The sequence below is a fragment of the Tachysurus fulvidraco genome, chromosome 10 (genome assembly GCF_022655615.1).
Source record: "Tachysurus fulvidraco isolate hzauxx_2018 chromosome 10, HZAU_PFXX_2.0, whole genome shotgun sequence".
Taxonomy (NCBI): Eukaryota; Metazoa; Chordata; class Actinopteri; order Siluriformes; family Bagridae; genus Tachysurus; species Tachysurus fulvidraco.
The window spans coordinates 11,881,896-11,903,644 of NC_062527.1; the positions used below are offsets into that span (position 1 = coordinate 11,881,896).

General features: G+C 38.5%; 1 protein-coding gene across 4 annotated transcripts; it reads right to left on the bottom strand.

Moving 5' to 3' along the window:
- Positions 1-216: 216 nt before the first annotated feature.
- On the bottom strand, positions 217-21,063 carry man2a2 (mannosidase, alpha, class 2A, member 2). 4 transcript variants are annotated; one of them, XM_027173166.2, is made up of 24 exons: positions 20,885-21,063; positions 18,372-19,598; positions 14,604-14,861; positions 13,899-14,043; positions 12,913-13,084; positions 12,700-12,827; positions 12,350-12,523; positions 10,577-10,763; positions 10,258-10,435; positions 9,832-10,034; positions 9,051-9,233; positions 8,830-8,944; positions 8,642-8,712; positions 8,076-8,241; positions 7,333-7,569; positions 5,845-5,967; positions 5,346-5,460; positions 5,119-5,252; positions 4,179-4,320; positions 3,934-4,067; positions 3,475-3,552; positions 2,967-3,161; positions 2,646-2,756; positions 217-1,730 (listed from the first exon to the last, which is right to left on the bottom strand). In XM_027173166.2, exons 2-24 carry the CDS (start codon positions 18,501-18,503, stop codon positions 1,578-1,580), a joined length of 3,534 nt encoding a protein of 1,177 aa, XP_027028967.2. In that variant the 5' UTR covers positions 18,504-19,598; positions 20,885-21,063; the 3' UTR covers positions 217-1,577. The 4 variants fall into 4 exon arrangements, with proteins under 4 accessions (XP_027028967.2, XP_047675366.1, XP_047675367.1 ...); XM_047819410.1 differs by having other exon boundaries at positions 20,759-21,063; XM_047819411.1 differs by having other exon boundaries at positions 18,372-19,613; positions 20,759-21,063.
- Positions 21,064-21,749: the final 686 nt, after the last annotated feature.

A 21,749-nucleotide genomic window follows, 5' to 3' on the forward strand; every position in this document is an offset into this window, starting at 1 on the left:
GACCAAGTCAGAAGTTTTTATATTGTGTGGATAAAAGCAACAATGACAGCTCATGCTCAGAGGTTTCATGAGTGCTACTAACCTCTTCTCCACCAGCATAGTTTCTTTCAGAGCATTCATTTCTCACAGTAAATCATAGGTGAGTCTCTATGAGGGTGAGCCATTTCAGGGAACACAGTAGGGATGACAAAAACAGAAGTAGGAATTAAAACAGGAAACAGTTTTGGCTTTTACAGACACCTTCCTCCTGGCAGTTGTGATACATTCGCACTGAACGATAAACAGTTACAGAGTCAAGTGGATGACCAGGACAAAAGAGACACTATGAACAAACAGCACTGGAATGGATCTTTACAATACATTAATGTGCCCAGGCTTTTCCTCAGCCCAGTCCTATCACTGTTAAAATCACTGATCTCCAAACACACAGTGATAGGAGTTAAAGTTTATGCTTAGATCAGTTAGAATACTGATCTACAATCAGTCATAAACTTCACTGGCTTACTACGGTACATGCATGATGGTAAACAGTGCCATAATCTCGCCTTATTATCTAGCCCGTGTGCCACACGCATTCGTATATCAATCACCACAGTAATATATTGCACATCTCAATGCTCATATGTAAAATATACGAGGTATTGTATACTGCATATTTTATAGTACACTAAACCATCCTTAGCAGACATCAACACTTGGGCCCAGGGGGAAATAAATGTACGTAACAGTAAGGTAATTTGGGAGGGAGCAGCATTTTCAGGAACCCCAAAAAAAAGACAAAAGTTGTTGTCATCAATTGCTACACTCATGACAACACTGAAAAAGGGACAACTCAAATCAGACCACTTACTAGCAGATTAGGGATAGAAAACTGTTGTGAAAAGCTGCCAGAGTGAGAGAGCAGACATTCACATAAACATGCAACTATGGCAGGCAGTAAAATCAGAATAAACAAATCTGAATTAACAAAAAAACAGGTCAATGACAAAATTTCAAGCAAATCTTCTGCAGAATGGAGAATAAAAATAAACCCACTACCCCTAGAGAAGCATCACATATTGCACTCAGTCCCACTAGTTTATGAAGAGCCAAAGACAATTAGGTACAATAGGCTACATCGCCTAAGAAGTTCCACAAGAGAGGCAGATAAAACAAAAAGGGAGAAGAAGACAAAGTGTCAGTGGTTCCAGCCAGGAAAACAAAGATAATGCACGTACAAGAGTCAAACGATGTCCAAGCATCCGTGTCTAATAAAACGCATATGATCATTAGTCATTCTGTTGATTTGAATTTAAGCAAATTTAGGGGGAAAAAAATTAAACATCTTCATATTCTCCAGTCTTTCAGTTCTGGGACAGCTACAGAAGTGTAACTAGTGCTGAAATTTCCCATTAGAAAAGTATTTTAGAGGGGCATCAGCATCCATGTTGGTATAGTTTGTTCATGATCCTCATCCCCCAGTCAGAGAAAGAGAGAGACAGACAGAGAGAGAGAGAGAGAGAGAGAGAGAGAGAGACTGTGGGCATGTGCTGTCTTTCTGCACTGTTGTTTGCAGGCTGTGCTGGTGTCACAAGGCCTTAGTGCAGTTTGAGCTTAAAGGTAGAAAGCTCCATGGGCTCCAGAGTGATAACAGAGTTATTGGAGAGTGGAGGCTCAGAGTACATCAACGTCAGCGACATAGGCTGCAACAACTGCAGGTCCAGACCTCGGAACAGCCCTGACACGGCCAGCTAGAAGCAAAGAACACTCTTATCAGACACAAGCAGGCATAGAGCATAAAGAATTCAGGAAATTACTCAAGTTGGTACTGTGGTGGGGAAAACCATCCTTATTAGGATTTAATAAAATTTCATAAAAGCAGGCTTTAATATTAGCTTACTCTTAATAATAATAAAAAAAAATTACTCCAGTGTTTTTTAAACCTAATATCAATTTAACCTTTCTCCAACATGTACAGTTGTACAGAAATTAATGTATACATTTCTAATTTCAATTCCATTTATTTGTATAGCACTTTTAACAATTCACATTGTCTCAAAGCAACTTTACATAAAATTAAGTTACAATATATACATCAACAATTATCATTACAGTGCATTTCTCTGTACTGAGAAATGAATCTATAACTATTTTCTTGAAACAGATATAATTGAAGTCTAAAGGTAGTTCTTAAGCTCAGACAATAATTTAATGTGAAACCCATTCTAGTGGGAGACTTTTTTAGTTTGTCAGACAGACTGCCTGTGGCTACAAAAAAAAACCTATGGCACAAGTTCAACCCTGATCCTGAAGAACCCCCATGTCCTACACATAAATGTTTCCTGTTCTAAGCATAGATAAGAAGCCCTTCCTGAAAATGTGGACCAAGAACGAGGGTTGGGAAACTCTGCTGTAGGGAATGTGTAAGTAACCACACATCCTGTCTCAGTGATGAAAAGTTAGATAAAATCAAATGGAAACTGAATCAAATTCTGTCTCACCACAAAACCTTCTCTTTCTCACACACACACACATACACACATTACAGAAATGACAGTTACAGATTAGGATGAAAATCCTTCTAGGGATTTAAATGATAAATATGAATATGGCAAAAAAAAAATGATATCTTTGAATCAGATATGGTTCTTGTTGCAGGGACTTACCTTGCCCTGCGTGGTAGTGCAGTTGAACCCAGGGTTCTGAATCTCGAGGCCACAGTCTAGACCCAGCCGATGCAACAGGAGAGCAGTGTGCGGGGAGGGAGAGTTAGGGTCCTGGAAAACAGCCATAAAGCACAATATTACTAAAAGCCATAACCATGAAACCACAAAACAATTAATAAAAACTCAGAAATTAAACTTCATCTAAGAAAATGTACATGTTTGGAAGTTTATGCTGGATTTTAAGCAACTTGATTTTAGATAGAAAATTAAAGTTGTTTCATGTTTAAAACAGCTACAGTATTTCTGTAATGCACAAGTTACCTGGCTCTGGATGCTCCTGAGGTTAAGCAGATGGACGTCACAGGGAAGGGCTGTGGCCAGTGGGGAAAAGGTGCGGAGAAGGGGAATGCCACGTTTCTTTGGAATGACTGGCAATGCCAGCACCTCATGGTTCAAAATGGTAGAAGTCAAGTGACTTAGCAAAGAGGGGAAGCTGACTGGTCCACTGTCAACAGTCTGTGGAAACATATAGACTGCAGTAAGCCTACAGCATGCAAAGTGGAAGCTCTTCACTAAATACGGCCATACTGTAGAAACAGCATTATACCTTTACTAATATTTCAGCTCAAATGTCTCAATTGTTACAGTATACTGGCATTCTGCAACTGCTTATGTATAGAAACACTGAAATATTGAGATTGGGGTAGACAGAATAATTAACCAGACATGGGACACAGAACAGAAGCAGCTACGGTATTTACAGAGAAGTGTAATCTATTCACCTAAAGCTAGAAACATCACAGCTCCTATGCTGCTGTAGTAAGATTACCTCTTTCTTGCTGTCTCCTAAAACATGAGCGATGACTTTACTTATCATGTGGCTGATTTTGGCATAAGAACCCACAAGCTGCATGCAATAAAAAGGAAGTGATTGAGAAAGAAAATGAGAGGAGAGCAATCCATGGAAACTGAAGAGAATGACACAAAACGAGAGCCAGCTGAAGCATAAAAAAAATACAGAGACAATACCAGGTCCAAGTGAACCACAGAGTCACTTAAATGTAAATGATCTTGGATATATATTTCCCGCTCATACCCACCAGGCAAATGAGCCATCAGTCCTGTGTGTATGACTGCTTCAAAGAAAGTGCAAGGAATTCAATGGATGAAGCACTGGTTTTAAATAAGCACACCCACTAGCACACCTGCCTTAGAATAAATGCCCTCACTTCAGCCACAGGAGCATGAAGAGGGTGCCATCTAATGGCAGAGAACTCTTTTTACTCACCCTGCTGCCACTGGATCTCCTCTCTAACAGGAGCCGGAAGCGGTTAGCGGTCCTCTTATTATCCTTCAGACCTTGTCCAAGACCCCTGTTATCATCCTGCATCAATCTACGGTCCATAATCACCTCCAACTGACCTGTGAAGGATGTGCAAGAGGGACAACACAAGGTCACATTCAGACTATCACCATATCCTACACAGTGAACAATGTACAGAAACTCTGGGCTGAGAAAGCCAGTGTACTGACCACTGGCAAGGCTGGTGACTCCGAGGGCCTGGGCCGTGTGCAAGGTCAGGCGGTACTGGCTGTCCTGTATGTAGGCCATGGTGGGCATGGGGTAGAAATTGGCCTGCAGTGGTAACTTCTGGAAGTACCTGCGTGGCTGGATCTGAGAGTTACATTACAATTAGAGCTCATTCACAGACAAGATGCAGTTCTTGGCTCGCTGGATTCTTGGTTAGATCATGCTTCTGCTTGTTTTAAATAAAGAACCAGCAATACCATGGCCATGGAAATAGACTATTGTTACCATGACAGTAACTCTGGGAGCTTAAGTTGTATGCGTGAAAATCATTTAGTTTAAAATTTGACCCGTGCAAGGCGGCTGAATAGATTTATTGGAGAGGGGGAGGCTAAATTAGGTACTGCAACACTGAATCAGTGAAAATCAGAGGAGGAAAGAAACATTTGTAAAACTATTGAGCGTTGTAATTATGTGTACCCTGTGAATAAAAGAAATCCATTAGGAACATCTGATTATGCGCATTTGCTCAGCTCATAAACCAGTGAAAATTTGGGACAGTTCTTAAAAAGGTTCGTTAGTTCTCGTCAGGTCCAATCACTGTGGAAACGTAGCTATTGTTAAATCATGGGCTTATAACCTATAATAAATGGACCATTCAGTGAAAAGACTCCTGGGGTTTAAACACTGCTTATAAAAATACGATCAAATTGGCTATTTTAATTAAAGAAAATTTATGTGTACCGATAAAAGTCTAGACAAAAAAAGGCTTGATTAGGGTACTGGATGTGATTAAAGTTTGCACAAAAATATTTTGGCAAGGAGGAAAAAAAATCATTATTTCTATTATTTCAGTGCCAGTGAATGATGCTTTTGACAGAGGGTAGATTTACAGTAAACAGAGGAGCAACTGAATGCACTTTGAAGGAATGAATGAAAGCTAACCTGTAAACCATTGAGGTCTGTGTAGAATTTGTCCTCACTCTGGATGTCAGTGACTAAACGCATGGCCAGCTCTTTATTATTCTGGTCCCTGATGTCCACCATGGTGGTGATGTCCAGAGACAGACCATCTACACCTGAGGCATGCAATACATAAACGTTAAGAAGAACCTGAATAATGCTATTATGTGCATGTATGCAGGAAGGATATAGGGCTTGTGTCTGGGTACCTGGTATGTTGTGTATGCGGACTGTTTGCTGGAAGTGCTGGTAATATGTGACCACCTCAGAAAACAGAGGACCCTCCACAACACGCACAGTTGGAGTTTCTTTCTGCACGTATGGCTAAGAGACAAAAAAAAAAAAAAAAAGGATATACAACATGATTTTACCGGATGTAATTTGCAGAATTTGCCTTTTTATGTGCATCAGAATGTGTGTATGTATATGAGTACATAGATTGATAGATAAACAGATAAATAAAAACTGCAAATTAATTAGCAGTCTCAACAGATGAGGACTTTGGAACTTTAAGGCAGGAGGTGTGTTTTTATCTTCTTGTCGTTTTTCAAGGTTGAGTATGCTTGCCACTGAACCTGTGAATCTTTTCTTGTCTGTCTCTTAATGAAAATAAACGATGGACAAGGAATTGTCACCTCCAATATAAAAAGTCCTTTATTACATCCTTCTAAGCTCTCTAATAAATCAATTGCAAGTAAGACTGATTACCACGGCAATGCCATCCGGTATGAAGAGGTATGCTCCACTCTTGTCCTTGGAAGCCCGAGTCCCGTAGGTGAGGAATTGGATTTGCACCCTCACCTCCTGAGGGTCATCTTTACGGTGGATACTCTGATAGCACACAGAAGACCAGGTACAAACAAGATGAAGCAAAAAAATCTCATCAATTTTATCAATAATGTTTCTCATACTCACTCAGCCTACAAACCAATATTTTCACTGCTTACTGATTTAACTCAATTGCTGCGGAGCAGGAACAGATGCGATACTAAGAAGTTAAAGGGGTCCTTAGAGATACAGATACAGATGTGTAAATGCAGAAGATTAAGCATTAATGTGTCTTATGACACAGGCCATCGAGGTAACCATCATGTATATAATCCGATGGTTTTATAGTTGCAGAAAGGATTTAAAGCATCAAAGCAGAGAAGTGAAATGCAAACACAATTATCCTGTGTGTGTACTTTGTAGTTATTTATTAAACTGACTACCTCCACAAACAAGGACACTGACACAAACTATCATTTCTGTATAGATTTTTCTGACATGCAGCTCAAATATTTTTAAATAAGACAGTTTAACACATCCTTTCTTAAACATACCGGCTGTCCTGCATTTAAAAATGCTTGCAAGCTATAAAACGTACAATGCTTGCAGGCTATAAAGATCCATGCAAAGTGTCAATATTCCACTTGCTACCAATAATTTCTAAAGTCAGGTCTGTAAAGAAAATCCCTACCAACTCAGGAGCAATATTCACAAATAATCTTAAATCTGAACATATTTCCAAGACATGCAACAAAAATAAATAAACATTATCCATGAGTAAAATTTTACACCAAACAATAACTGCCTTCACTGTACTGCTATTGACAAATCAGTATAAAGATCATAACTACTAATGATGACGTTTGCAAAGGTCATCACATGCATTATTATAAATACAATTCTAAACACTTAAATGTGAAACATTTTCTTTTAGATGTTATAAAGTCATGGACACACTGTTATAATGCACTAGATAAGTGCTGAGTCGACTTGATACTCAAAATGTAAAATCGTATACACATTCTGTGATTCATAAGCACATGTCCTTCTGCCAAAAATATTTTGATGTGAACAATTTGATGCCTGTTCTCATGTATGAAAGCATCAGCATTTTATTCAAATTTGATCTGTTAATCACACTGACATATGAATTTGCATTTGGATTGTCTTTAATACCATGTAGACTGCTTCAGTGCTAGACAAATCACCGTCAATGTCCCTTCATGATACCTGCCATCATCTGTAGTTACAAGGTCGAGCCTGCCCTTCATTTACAGTTAGGATATCCTCAATAAAAAACGTACATCCTAAGTGCTTCATTTCAAAATCTGGCATGAAACTCACTAGGGTCTATAGCATAAGTTTTACACTGGTGTTAACACTGTACTAGACATTTATGACTGAAGCCCCACTGGATTGCTGGCTCACCTCCAATAGGCCTGTGGTGCCAGAAAAGCCCAGTGTGAGAGACTGGGTCCTGATGTAAAAGGGCAGCGAATCAGCCACCAAAGAATGCACAGGAAGGGGATCCATACTTTGCACACTCTGACTCCTCCCTGGAACCCTTAGCAATGTATCAGAGTGAAAAGTCATGGGAGAGTCAGTCGAGTCATACAAATGGAACACAGCCAATCCCAGTGGAGGGAGTCGGGCCATGAAGGAAGCCTGCAAGAGACAACAGGAGAACAGAACAGCAAAAGTGAATCAGACAAGTCTGAACATCTACTGTCACACACAAAATGCAACTCACAAATCATTACACTTGTTTTTTGTTATTGTTTTTTTTATTTAAAAAAATATTTAAATATTATTTACATCATTTTAAAACTACTTAAACAATAAATTAAAATAGGATTAAACAGGATTCAGAGAGAAATCAGGTTTTAGTTAAATTTCTAAGTACAGCACAAGATGAGAATCTTGAGATAATATTTAACTGAAGGGGCAGTAACCCCCCCCCCCCCCTTTTTTTTAAACCAATAACAGTTGTTCCTGCCATCAGGCTTGCAGTGACTGGCTGCAAAAGGTATAAAGTCTACATTGACATTAACAGGGTACTGAGTGAAGAAAAGGGTCACTGATTTTAGTACACTCATGCGCACATGCATGTGCACACAACATGCGCACACACACACTTACTTATTCATTTACACATACACACACACACACACCTGGTAGACTTCTCCATCCATCTGCAAAGCTGAACTCCACTGTGCACTGAGCTGTACTGGTAGGGTCTGGCCATCCTCAGTGCGCACTCGAACCCGTACTGAGTTCACCAGTACAGTGACCACACACAGACGCTCCTGCTCCACAGGGTTAAACAGCACAAGGTACCTGAGCGAGAGAGACATAAAAGCTATCTCTTGGTGATTGATTACACAATGTCTGGAGATAAGAGTGCATGCAGTACCTTCATGAGGTCCTTTCAGTTAAAGCTGGCTATTTATTAACCTGTCAAAGGGACTATTGCTTTTGCATTTTATACTGGCTCATGGACTAACCCTACACTGCACTGACTCAAACAGAATATTAGGAAGCCACTGCTTAGGAGATCTTTTTAAATCCTTTTATCATTTTCCATTCCATTTTCCACTTTGGATATATACAGTTTGTCAAAATATAGTTTAAAAAAAAAATGAGTAACATGAAGTGCCACTGCTATGTCTGCTTAAAGGTTTGAAAATCCTTGGAGAATATTGACGGTCTGAGCAGTCACTATAAACGGTTTGCATACCTGGCAGAGGAGGCGTCCAATTCAATCAAAGTGCGTTGGGGTAAAGAGTCCTGTGTGGCACGCCTGTCATCCTATATGCACAAACACACCCAGGCACACACAAACCCCCAAAATCAAAAAAGAGCATTCTTTTTAAATGACTTTTGCGAAATTGTTTACATAAACAGGGTTATGCTTGCTCTCTTTACCGTTTCCAAGAAGGGCTCAGTCTGGTAGAAGCGATAAACATCTTTATTTTTCATTATGAGGAAGTGTGCTGCATTAATGATCACTCTTTTCAAGCCAACAAGTGAGCGCAATAACCTGCATGAGAAACAGCACAACAAAGATGAAAACAGGTGACATTGTGGTTATATGGTACATATAAGATATGATATGATTTAATTTTTAAGGTCTCATTAATTGTGACCTGGTGCCGTAATCTATGACAACTGCCTCCTTGGCAGTGCCGGTGATGGCATCATGATGCTGAAAGAGGCCAACGTTGCGTCTAGCATCTGTCAAAAGAGTGTAGTCTGAGATGGGATAGCGGCCTTCCATTCCTGCATGGCGCGCATGTGCAACAGCCAAACTGTAGAGAATCTCTGCCCCCCTGAAACATAGCACTAGACATTTCAATAAACTGCTACACCTACTAGCTGCTAAATGTTTGCTACATCAGCTTTGTGCCTGCAGCAGGGACCAGCATTTATTGCTTATGTTAAAAGAAAAAATCCTAGCATACATTGTACTGCTTATGGTGCTGTGAAACACCACATCAAGCCTTTGCTTAGGAAGCTACTGCCAGCCTAAGCAACAGCAATGGGAAATAACTCTAGAAGCTTTCATTACCATTCACCAATAACAGCTTTAAGGAAGTGATAATTATGAGCACAGGTTCACAACGCATTATGCCAGACAAGTAGGCAAAGGAATAAACAACAAATGTTTTAGGTCACCTGGGAATACAAATTCCATCCTGCCAACTATAACAGTGCTAGCCAAAACAGTAATTAAATCACTAAATTCAATAACCATTAGTTGATTCTTGTTGTTTTGTGCAAATTTGGCAGCATGACTGTAACGGGGCCTAAATAAATAAATAAATAAATAAATAAATAAATAAATAAATAAATAAATAAAGTAAAAAGAGACTTCTCATACACTGACTTTGAGCACAGGATGTGATTAAACACAAATTCTGGACTAACCTAAGATGGGATTCAAGCACACGATCTAGATTTTTGTAGAAAGGTCTAGATGTGTAGTAGCCACTCCAGTAATGATCCTCACGGTCAGCATAAGCAAAGAAATCTCCACTCAGTACAGGGTAACCAGGTGGTCTCATCCCCTGCCCCACCCCATTAGCCTTATATAGAGCGTTGAAGTAGTCCGTAAGTGTGCCAAACTGGGCCTAAAAACAGAGAAGTCCACTATCAACTGCAGAGTCTACTCAAAACAGCAAATAAGGTTAATTACCAAAAACAAATTAACTCTATAAACCCCAATAAGAAAGAAAGAAAGAAAGAAAATAGAAGAAAAGAAAAGAAAAGAAAGTCCATTTTAATATCTAATGCAAGAAAATATGCACTCAAGTACTATACCTATAGTTGCGTCAGAATAAATACTGTACTTACCTGAACATGCAATTCGGGGTGGGAGTTCATGTAATCAAAAAGCTTCTGGTAGTTGATATATTGTTGGTCCCACTCTAGGGCTTTATCGTACCGGAAATCATCTCCCAATGGTACCAGCAGAACTTTACTACGGAAAAGCTTAGACTTCTTGCGATACTGGTCTAAAAGTGTTCGAACCCTGGAATACAGAAAAAAGTAAACAAGTGATTTAACGGTGTTCTTTCAGCTTACAGCAACGTGGACTAAAGAGTAATATAATATGGACAATAAATTGATAAAGAAACTACACTGTGTTTCAGAGACAGTGTTAGGGTATTACCTTTCGGCTACATTAGCCTCAGAGATGGCCTGTGGGGGCACCTTCCAGGGGCAGTTGATTCTGCTGCCTGGTAGTCTTTTAAAGTCAAACTGACAGCAGATCTTTGGGTCAGGGCCACATGTATGTGGCACATCATAGCTGTAAAAGGGCATCATGTGGCAGAATAGGTCTGTGCCTGACTGAGGATCTATTACAGAAGAAAAAAATTAATGTGATAAGTATTTGGGGCCTGTCATGGCCTTTAAATGGATTGCAGATTAAAATGTGTTGAGGATGAACAATAATCCTGGATTTGCATTCAATTACTAAGTAAAGGTCATGAAAATACACTGCTCAAAAATTGAAGGGAACACTTAAATCACACACTGAATCTTAATAAAGGAATGATATAAGTTAAGTATCTTTAATTATGTACATTGTATAATTCACTGGGACCAAAATAATGTGGCAATGGTGAATGGTAACCAAAAGCATCAACACAGCTGTGTAACCTGCCAAGGATATTCAGACATCCCTGACAGCGCCAAATTGGTCATACTGGATAATGTTGCAGGTCACCACCGCACCACCATACTCTTTCATGTCTGTCACATGCTCATTGTGTACTTCCGTGAAGAAAATGGGGCTCCAATGGTGGACCTGCCAATTCTGGGGTACTTCGCAAATAATGTACATCCTAGTTGGATGTAGAAGTCAGATAGTATGGTCAGAAACATGCATACTAATATGCTGCTGGAACTCATTTTCTTGGGTATCTGGCAGTGTTCCTCCTGTTCCTTCATGCACAAAGTAGGAGACACTGGTTCGCTGCTGGATTGTTGCCCTTCTGCGGCCCTGTCCAGCTCTTCTCCTTCCACGACCTATCTCCCAGTATATCCTCCATGCTCTTGAAACTGTGCTTGAAGACACACCAAACCATCTTACGATGGCATGCATGAATGTGCCATCTTGGAGGAGCTGAACTTCCTGTCAAACCGGATTGTACTGCCTAAAGTTTTGGCAAAGACCCAAACAAAACTAGAGAGAAATCTGTCAGGATAGAGCAACTGTCTGTGGTTTACAAAGCCATTTCCTTTTTTAAGGGTTGTCTTGCTGTTGCCTCTCCAGTGCACCTACTGTCAATTTCATCTGCACCAAAGCAGGTGAAACCGATTCACAATAACTCATGCTCCCTTAATTGGACAGATTAATATCCATTATGTTTAACTGACCTGCTGTTATGTCATGATGATAATTGTTCCTTGCATTTTTTTTGAGCAGTGTATAATTAATTTTACGCTATCAGTTGAATCCATTTAAAATTTCCATGTGTTGGTTCATTTCTATTCCTGTCTATAAAAACACCTTACAGCTTAGACAGAGTATTTATGTCTCTGCTATAAAGCAGCCTGTGGCTTGACCTTCTTAATTAAAGTGTTAGCATAGGAGTATGAGTCATATTAGCTGTAGGGGAACTATTGCAGTACATTTGAAATGTTTTTCCTTTCATACGAGTCTATTCAAATGATGACTGATCACCTCCAATTTTTATTCGGACAAAAGCTAAAGCATTACTGATATTAACCAAGCTCAAATGAAGTTTCTTAATATTGCTCATGCATAGATTTTCTCCTTTAAAAGACAGAACTACCTTGATAATTAATTATTTAAAATATTAACTGAAAGACTTTCAAACAGGTATGGGTTGGGGTTTTAATTTGCTCTTCTTTTTAAAAAAAAAAAAAAAAAAAAAAAGATTTGGTAGTGTGGATTTAATCAGGTAGGAGATCTCACCCCAAGCCTGTCTCCACATGAATTCCAGGTTCTGTGTGGAGGAAAAATGCTTCTTAACAGAGTAGTGGACCCTCTGAATCAGCATACTGGTCAGTTTGGCTTTCTTCAGTAAGTAAGGCATGGTGGCACTGTGGCCAAAAGGGTCAACAGCCCACCCTGAGCGAGGAGTCACACCTGAACATGAACACACACACACACACACACACACACACACACACACACACACACAAACATAAAAACACAGGCCAGCAAAGGCCTTGGCAAAACAAATCTCTAGCTGTACATCAAGCAAAACATTTACAGAACACTAGCTACCACATTGTTCTTTAAACATCTGTTACTCCACATACCCAAGTGTTTTTCCATCCACTGATGCCCTTCAATAAGCTGGTCAATCATGGCAAAGTAGTGACTGTTGGCTTCATCTGTCATTACCCATCCGCCTGTCACAATTTCCATCTGCCCTCCCAGGATCAATCTAGAAAATATATTTTAAAACACAGATAACATTAGTAAAACATCAGAAAAACACCCATTTACAAGGTCACTTAGGTACCACTTACTTGCGCATTGCCTCCTGTTTTTGAGTGTCTGCACTCTCCCACCACTTAACAAAGTAGGATATCTCAGACCAGATGAATTTCCTACGAGGGTCCTCTGCAAGCTTGACCACCATGTTGTTTAAAATATGTTGTGTCTGGTCAAAATAATATTTATCAAAGGTTTTGACCCAACCTGGGTAAAAGGGACAATAGTGATCATCAGTGGATGTTTTCAACCTATATTTTCATATGACTGAAACCAACAACAAATAAAGGTACATTTCCAAGAGTACTGTTGGACATTGCTTCAAGTAACAAAGTACACAAATGAGTACCCAGCAGCCAGTTGCCCCAAATGAACACTAATTTGACTGAAATTAAGCATAACACTTTGGTCCAAAAGAGAGTATATTGTTAAAAAAAATTCAGTAGTGTAGAATTTCTGTTCCACCACAGACATTAAAGGGTACACTATATAATATAAGGGTACACTTACAATTCTACGCCTGCTTGCATTATGTCACTGTGTGGCGTACTTTACCTACAGCTTACCTGTGCGGCAAATAGGCTACAGCGGCGTTGTCCAATCTTATCCAGATAGGGCCGGTGTGGGTGCAGGTTTTCATTCCAACCAAGCAGAAGCCACACCTGATTTCACGTGTTTAATAAGTTGTTCTTGGCTTTTAGTAGACTCTGGTGTGGCTTCTGCTTGGTTGCAATGAAAACCTGCACCAGCCCTTTCCGGATAAGATTGGACACCGCTGGGCTACAGAGTACCTGTTTCACTTACAACAGCAAAATAAATAAATCCAATTTTGTGTAACAGTTTCCATATTAAAAACTGAATTAATTAAAGACATTGAATCATGGTTTTAGTGGCAGTATTTACTATGCCACTTATGCATAATACTTGCACATCAGAACAACGGTACTAATGTGTTTCCTTAATTAACTTGAATCTAACACAAGTGAAAAAAAGCTCATAATAAAGCATCATTTTTACCTACCTGGGTCATTATGAGAGTGGGGTACCACAAATACTTGCAGGGGTTCATTGTCCCACTCTGTGGGCTCATATGTGATATCAAATCCCTGCTTCCACACACCTCCATCCACATTATCAAAGCTCAGAAGAGAGTACACATCCAGCATCTACACACACAAAGAAACAAACAAATAAATAAAAAAAGAACTACAGCTTAACATTAAATCTTTTCTCCTTGCATAGTGTCTTAAGCGTTGACAAATTTCTTCATGCATATCTCATTTTAATAGTAGAAGTGCAGGTGTGATCCACACCCATACTTACTCAACCATGCTATGCTAAGTGTCACACAGCCTCTCCCTTTTTGCTGTTGCTAATTATGTGATACTGAATGTGTTAAAACAAATAAATGGCTTCCTGTTTATGTCTCTGCCATATTGAACTAACACAAGACAAGCCAGAAACTATTGAAGTAAATTACATGTGGTGTGAAAAGGTTGCAAATGGTCAGATAAACCTACTACAAAAATGTCCCTTAATATTAAAAATCTTCATATTAATATCCGCTACTAAAACACCTCCTAGTTCAGTTAAAGAGCATGTCCATGTTTACTTGTGTTAAAAATGCATGACACACATATTGCAACAAACTGCTTCCCACAGTCATGCTAAATAGAAGCCTCTCTCAGAACACGGGCACTGAGCTTAATGTCGTTGAAGCACTTGCCTGCAGGTCGCTCTGGCCATGGCGGCCAAGTGCAAACTGGCAGTCTTGGGGTTTTATGTTGAGGAAGGTGGGTCTGCCATCGAAAGGCAACACCCAGGAGCCATTCGCACTGCGAAATGGAAGTTGGCCACTGGGGGAGATAGCACCTGTGTCCGTAAGTTCCAGGACAGAGTCTTTAATGTGGCTGATTATCTGGTGGTTCTCCTCCAGAAGCTGCTCCAGCTGCTGAATGCGGTTCTGCAAGACGGAAATCTGGCTCTGAAAGTGGGAGGAAAGACCAAAACATGTGACCTACTATCAAAATGCACCCATTTCCTACAGGAAAGATTGGGATCAAAAGTGCTTAGTCTACATCACAATCTAGAAATGCACCGTCTAGAGATCTGAGACCTAGAGATTGAAAAGGGTTCTCAAACATTTGGAGTGTTTGGGTCATGATCCAGTTTCATCTGTGGTCAGTTTGTGTGTTATATTTGGCAGTAAGGACAGGTGACATAAAGATGAATCACAGTTCTTAAAAGCAATGTACTCAATAAATATATCACAATCCTGTCAATCATAATTATTAGTACAATATTAGTTAAATTTGTTCTATTAAAATATACAACAATTTCATTTATCAAGCTAGAATAATAAACATTAAAAAAGGTTATATATATTTATATATACACACACACTCACACAATTCTATAAAAATACATCATACTCTCCATAACATCATAGAAAAGAAATTATTAAAGAAACTATTTAATTTTTTATTTCACATTGTATCACAATATCGCTATTGTGTCATCATACTGCCCATCTATAATTAATAAGCAGTAGAACTTAATAAAGCGAGCTTGTATTCAGGTAATTTAATATTTAACATTTACAAAGTTAGTGTAGCCATCAACCACAGTATTCTGGAGTTAAAAATACCCAGCTTCTATTTGAAGGCGCACCCAAAAGCAACGTTTGTACATGTGATCCCCTATTTAAAAAACATTTTTAAAAAATCAGGCGCTGATTCAAAATAAATAAATAAATACATCGACTGAATAAACTTGTCTTTTTTAAATCTTGGTTGAAAATCCTTTCAGTGTGATTGCCTGAAGTCAGATAATGGTTTTCTTTCCTGGTGATGTGCTGCCAGACTTTGTACAGGTAATTGTCCACCTGCACTGCATTCATTTGTGAGAATTCGTCCTGCTGCTTTTGTCAGCAGTAACCTAATAAATACAATGAAGCCAGTTCCCATTCCCACACAAGAAGAGGTGGTTCCCTCCCTTACACAGTTACTCACCATACACATCTCTTCCCATTAATCTGTTAAAAGTTGACCTGGATCAGATTTATTTTATGTTGTTGTTTTTTTTTTTTTGTTTTGTTTTTTTATGTGAACAGATATATGGCTACCTAATGGAAGCTGTTCTTGATCCTAATCAACTGTTCTGAAGAATATGGTCAACTGTTCTGTGATCTACCACAGTTTTTATCTGGTCTTCTGGGTATTTGTGTTTTGGGGCTTTTTTTTGTGCATGAAACACACTTTTGTTTTGGCTACACAATTTTTTTGCTTTTTATTTGATGGGTTTGTTTTGGTTTTGCAGCCTAATGACAGCTTACTTCAATAGAAACGACAGCTCATTAGACTTCATACTGAGCGTTAAGCAACAGATTCCAAAAGCAGAACTGAAACAACCATAAAACTTTTGACCTTTTATCAGGTGTGTGTAAAGGAATACAGAGATTGCATATATAAATATATGGCACACAAATAAACAATGCAATTACTACAACTTTGGCTTGACACCTGATTTTTTAAATATTTTATAGATTTTTTTTTCCCCATTTCAACTAGACAGGTGCATGTGCATATATGTATATACAGTATATACTGCATGTATGTGTATGCACATAAATACATTTAAAAAGTTCCCCTCCAACCGCCTCAGAAGGACTTTCACTCGCACAGCTGTTTCTCGAACTGTGCTTAACCTAATTATATCTTATCTGTAGTGAAGTACACTGCAATTAGTTTCAAGATTCATCACATGGTTTATGCTATTGGTTTTGTTTGTGGTTTGTCCTTATTATCCACCAATGAAGGGTGTTAGTAGTGGGTTTAGTTATACAAACAAACAAACCAAAAAGATTTTTTTAAACTGGTTTTGACATTAATTACCAAAAGCTTCTACAAGGCAAGTAGCTTTTTAAAGGCAGTCTGTTATTCACTGTACAGCCTTAAAACTCAGATTAAAGAGGAAGAAAATAAAGGGGCGGTTGGGAAACATTCAAATTGTAAACTTCATGTTTCTCGTGCAAAATCCAACAGTCATCATATTCAAAGATAATCATTTTTGTTTTGGACTGGAAGAGGACTAAAATTAAGAAAGAAAAACCCACAATGGTCACTTAAATAACCTGAAATTGACAAAAGTAATAATAAATACAAATCTACTGAAAATTGACTATTGAAAATTAGGCATTGCTTTTGAATTTCGGTCCAACAGAAACATTAAAAAAAAAACTGACCTGGCCAAAAATGATGGCCAGGTCAAACTTGTATATCACTCAGTCTGCCTATATAAATAGTGAAAGTAATCACTGTGCTCTTTGGTATCATGGTGTGAACCACACTGAACACTGACCACAGAAAGCTAAGGAGAGAGTTGTCTCAGGAGATTAGTTGAAAATTATAGACAAACTTGTTAAAGGTAAAGGTTATAAAACCATCTCTAAGCTGCTTGATGTTCATGTGACTACAGTTGCACATATTCAGTTCTGGGGCTGCTTTGCTGCATCTGACACAGGGTGTCTTGAATATGTGCAGAGTACAATGAAATCTCAAGACTATCAAGGCATTCTGGAGCGAAATGTGCTGCCCAGTGTCAGAAAGTTTGGTCTCAGTTGCAGGTCATGGGTCCTCTAACAGGATAATGACCCGAAACACAAAGCTATGAATAATGGCAAAGAATAAAGCACTGGACTATTCTGAAGCGGCCTTCTATGAGCCCTGATCTAAATCCTAATGAACATCTGTGAAAAGAGCTGTAATTTTCTATTTATTATTAGCTTTGTCAGTGTCAAATTATTTCAGCAACCATTGTGAGTTTTCTTTCTTTAATGAAAGGGTACCAACAATTTTATACTAACCACATACACAAGTCTTACAGAATTCTACAACAGAGTGCTAAACGCTAAATTTGGTTATGTCAAATCCAAAGGCCAGTTTATTTTGTTTTGTTTTTTGTTTATTGCAATTTGATGCATGATTAAAATCATTACCAGGCTACCTTGGGTTTTGGACAACCACAGCACCATATTTTAACAGCTTACTTCATTGCACACAAAACTAATATCAGCTGTCTAAATTTGTTTAGGTGTTTTTAGCAGTGGACAGAGGACAGCATGGGTACTCTGACAGGGCTGTGGCTACACAGCATGCTGCAATGCACTGTATATTCTGACACCTTATATGCTTAGCGAGCTCATTACATTTCAGTTTCATGGCTTCCTTGATTTAGGGTTAGCTTGTATATTCAATCAAATTTGGGAGTAATGTATACATTTTTTATGATTATGGTGAACTTGAAGTACATTTTGTTTGCTTGTATAAAACACACTGATTTGCAACTTACACAAACACATGCACGCACACACACACACACTTAAGCATTCTTCCAGAAGTTCTACCCCACCCCAACTTCTAAAGTTGGGATTTGAGAAGAAAGTAGTTCAATGTTCTGTAATGTATATGTTACAAATAAAGGCTTCTATTCTTACCCTTGGGAAGTTTCCCCCATTCTGTCTTCTGCCTGGGTCATGCTGGACACGATCCAACATCAGATAAAGAGAGAAGACAGCCACACAGAAGATGGCCCCACCGCACACAGTCACCTGCTTTTTCAGTTTCATCCTGTGCTGTTATGAAAACAGTATTGCAGCAAGCACAGATGGTATTTTAAAAAAAAAAAAAAAAAAAAAAAAAAATTGCCTATGTACAACTTGGATGAAAAAATGGAAATCCTTTAAAGTGCACGTTGCCCCAGAAGGTCAGGCTTTGTCAGCAAGACTTCGTGTCTATCCCTCTGCATAACCACAGAGCTCCAATCTCAAGAGCAGGGGTCAGGATATTGGTCAGCAACAATAGCCAAGCACGAAGTCAAATACAAATGAAGCACTGCCAAGCCTGTGGCTCTCGTCCTCAATCATTCAAACCCACAGGAACTGAGAAAGGGGAGAGAAAATGCAGCACATGGCCCAAACAGAGGCAGCCCAAACAGGGAGCCCTGTGTTGCTGCACAGTTTGTGTACACGTATGCTTGTGCAATCCTTTTGACTCACAGGGCTAGGATCAATCCTTCATTCTCTATAAAATGCCTATCTTTCAGTGGGCCAAGGAGGCAAAGTAATCACAGTGAATGGTGGTTTCAACAAAGCAGTGCAAAGAGGACAGCAGAGGAGAGTAAAAAAGACTTTATGTCACGTTCCCTCTTTCTTTAGCTTGACTTTTTTTTTAAACCCAGCTGAAGGGAAATGTTGACTATGATGAATAAAGTCATGCATCCAAGGCCACAGAATGAGGACGTAAATGCTGAAGGCAACCCTATACTAAAGAAGATGATAAGCAATGACTGAGTCTTTTCACACACAGTGGAAGAGCGTGAGGAAAGAGACAGACACAGTCTTATGCAAAAAAGAGATGTCAAAATCAATGAAAGCAGAATGGTCCGGATTTGGCAGCTCAATCAAACAGGTGTTCGTCTTTGCTTCCCTTAAAAATCTAATATGATCTTAATCTCCTTGGCTCAGACCGGGGTACTCACTTAGCCATCCCCAGGAGGGATTTGAAATTATTCCAGCATCAAATTGGCTTGGCTAAAAGCTAAACAGGCTTCTGTCTCGCATCAAAAATATCTCTCTGGCCTGCTATGTAAAACTGAAGAGTCAGTACAGGTCAAGTTCACACTCCAGCTTGGACATCAGGGACCCTCATAGCCAAGGAAGCACCTGTGAAAACAAAAGCTGCATGGGTCAATGGAGCTTCGTGCAGCTTTCCTGTCCAGTACATTATATAGTTATCTAAATAGGTTCAGGAACACAATTAGCCAATAAACTTTAATGTGGTTCAATCATGGGCAAAATTTGTATATCGTTTATGCAACATTTTTTTCTTTTAAACATCTTCTACTCCAACAGCACCGATCACCTCATTTGTTTCTCAAAAGGCTAAGCGGATTTTTGTTGTTGTTCTAGAAACGTGGAGTAAAGCCAACTAAAAGAAGTAGTAACACCAAGCTGACTTGTTTTTTGAAACTTAAAAAAAAAAAGAACTATAGCATAGACTATTCTGCACAACATCCATTACCTCAGCCACATTTTTACACACATATATTACATATTTTATGCTAAAATTGCACACAATTACAAATGTATTTTTTTTATTGTAACCTATTTGTGCTTCTACTTTAAGGACTCAGAAAAGTATTTCACTGCTTGACATGCTGTGCTTTGTTGTGTAAGTGACAAATGAACTTTGAAATTGATCTCATGCTTACTTTGGTCATATATATATATATATATATATATATATATATATATATATATATATATACATACACACACACACACATATATACATATATATTAAACACATATATATATACATATATATTACACACACACACACACACATATATATATATAAAGTTTTTCTTTCTATTTTCTACATACTCTTCATAGTTAAAAAAAAAAATCATTATTCACTACTCACCCATTGTCCAAACAGTATTGTGTATGCAATTAAATAATGAAATATTAATAAAGTCAGTTCAATGTTATGGTTATAAGTCAGTAATGAGTAATAAGACTATGTTTCATACTTAATAGAGCTATTAGAAATACGCAACATAGTGAATTTGTCATTTGTATTGTTACTTTTAAGCGTTAAACATGTAAATAAACGGCTACAGCTTCTGACTGGTCAGTTTGTTTATTTCCGAAATGTAACTAAGTGACGGTTGTGTTTTCTGCTTCACATAAGAGCACGAAGATTGAATTATTATTAAGTTTAAATCAATAAAAAATACATAGATCTTGATAGACAGCAGTATAAAGAGGTATAAATGAAGCATTAAGGTTAATTCAGAATGTTTGTCATCTATCCCTACCCTTGAGTCTAGTGAGTGTCAGGTAGATTGTCTCCAGGACACCGCCGCCTGCTGCTAGCTGGCTAATGACCACAGCTTCACTTCCTATTGCACTCTGCTCGAGCTCTACAGCACAGCTAACGTTACCTGGTGTTAGACATTAAGTGTCATTGCCGCCATAGCCACACGTTTCCCCACACCGATATAACACCAGATGACAGCAAAAACCGGAATCAATTGTTTAATAGTCTGTGTAATCCAAGTAAAATCAGCCCTCAACCGTAATCTCTTCGTCCGGTAGCGTTGAATACTGCGCATGCGCGACGCGTCATCGCAGAAATTGCGAAAGGCATTATGGGATGACGAGGCACTGTGGGATTGGATAGAATCAGCGGTTCGGTATCAAACTGATCAAATGTTATGACTGGACCTTCGTAGCTCGTTTATTGACCTTATACGTAGTACATACATATATACATATGAACTATCGAACAGTCTGCGAAACAACACAAAAAAGGAAGGAAAAGTAATTTGTTTATGAAAAACTGAACCAGGATCCGTTCCAGGGATTTTGCATATGCAATAGTAAAATGTGCTAGAGTAATAAAAACAAAGTACTGACTTACAAAATAAAGTCACGGTTACACGAGTCTACTTGGGAACATAAATCAATATATATATATGCGCACACACACGACACACACACACACACATATATATATATGTATATCCACATATATATATATATATATATATATATATATATATATATATATATATATATATATATATATATATATATATATATATATATATATGTATGTATATATATGTATATATATGGAGAATAGGTTCAGTTAATCCATAAAGGTTGCATCTCAGGAGTAATGTGAGGACACTGGAGCTGTGAGGCATCATTACTGCCCACTGAGCCAAAGTGCCACCTTACATTTGATAATTAATGTAAAATTGTGTCACTTAGCTGCTTTAAAAGGTTTTCTGTATCGTTGCC

Excerpts from the sequence above, each read along its gene's own strand:
- man2a2 (XM_027173166.2), bottom strand. The coding sequence starts at position 18,503 with ATGAAACTGAAAAAGCAGGTGACTGTGTGCGGTGGGGCCATCTTCTGT. Across the intron at positions 10,436-10,576 it reads GAGGCTAATGTAGCCGAAAG|GGTTCGAACACTTTTAGACC; the intron begins GTAATACCCTAA and ends TCTGTATTCCAG. Across the intron at positions 3,553-3,933 it reads GGAGATCCAGTGGCAGCAGG|CTTGTGGGTTCTTATGCCAA; the intron begins GTGAGTAAAAAG and ends TATTGCATGCAG.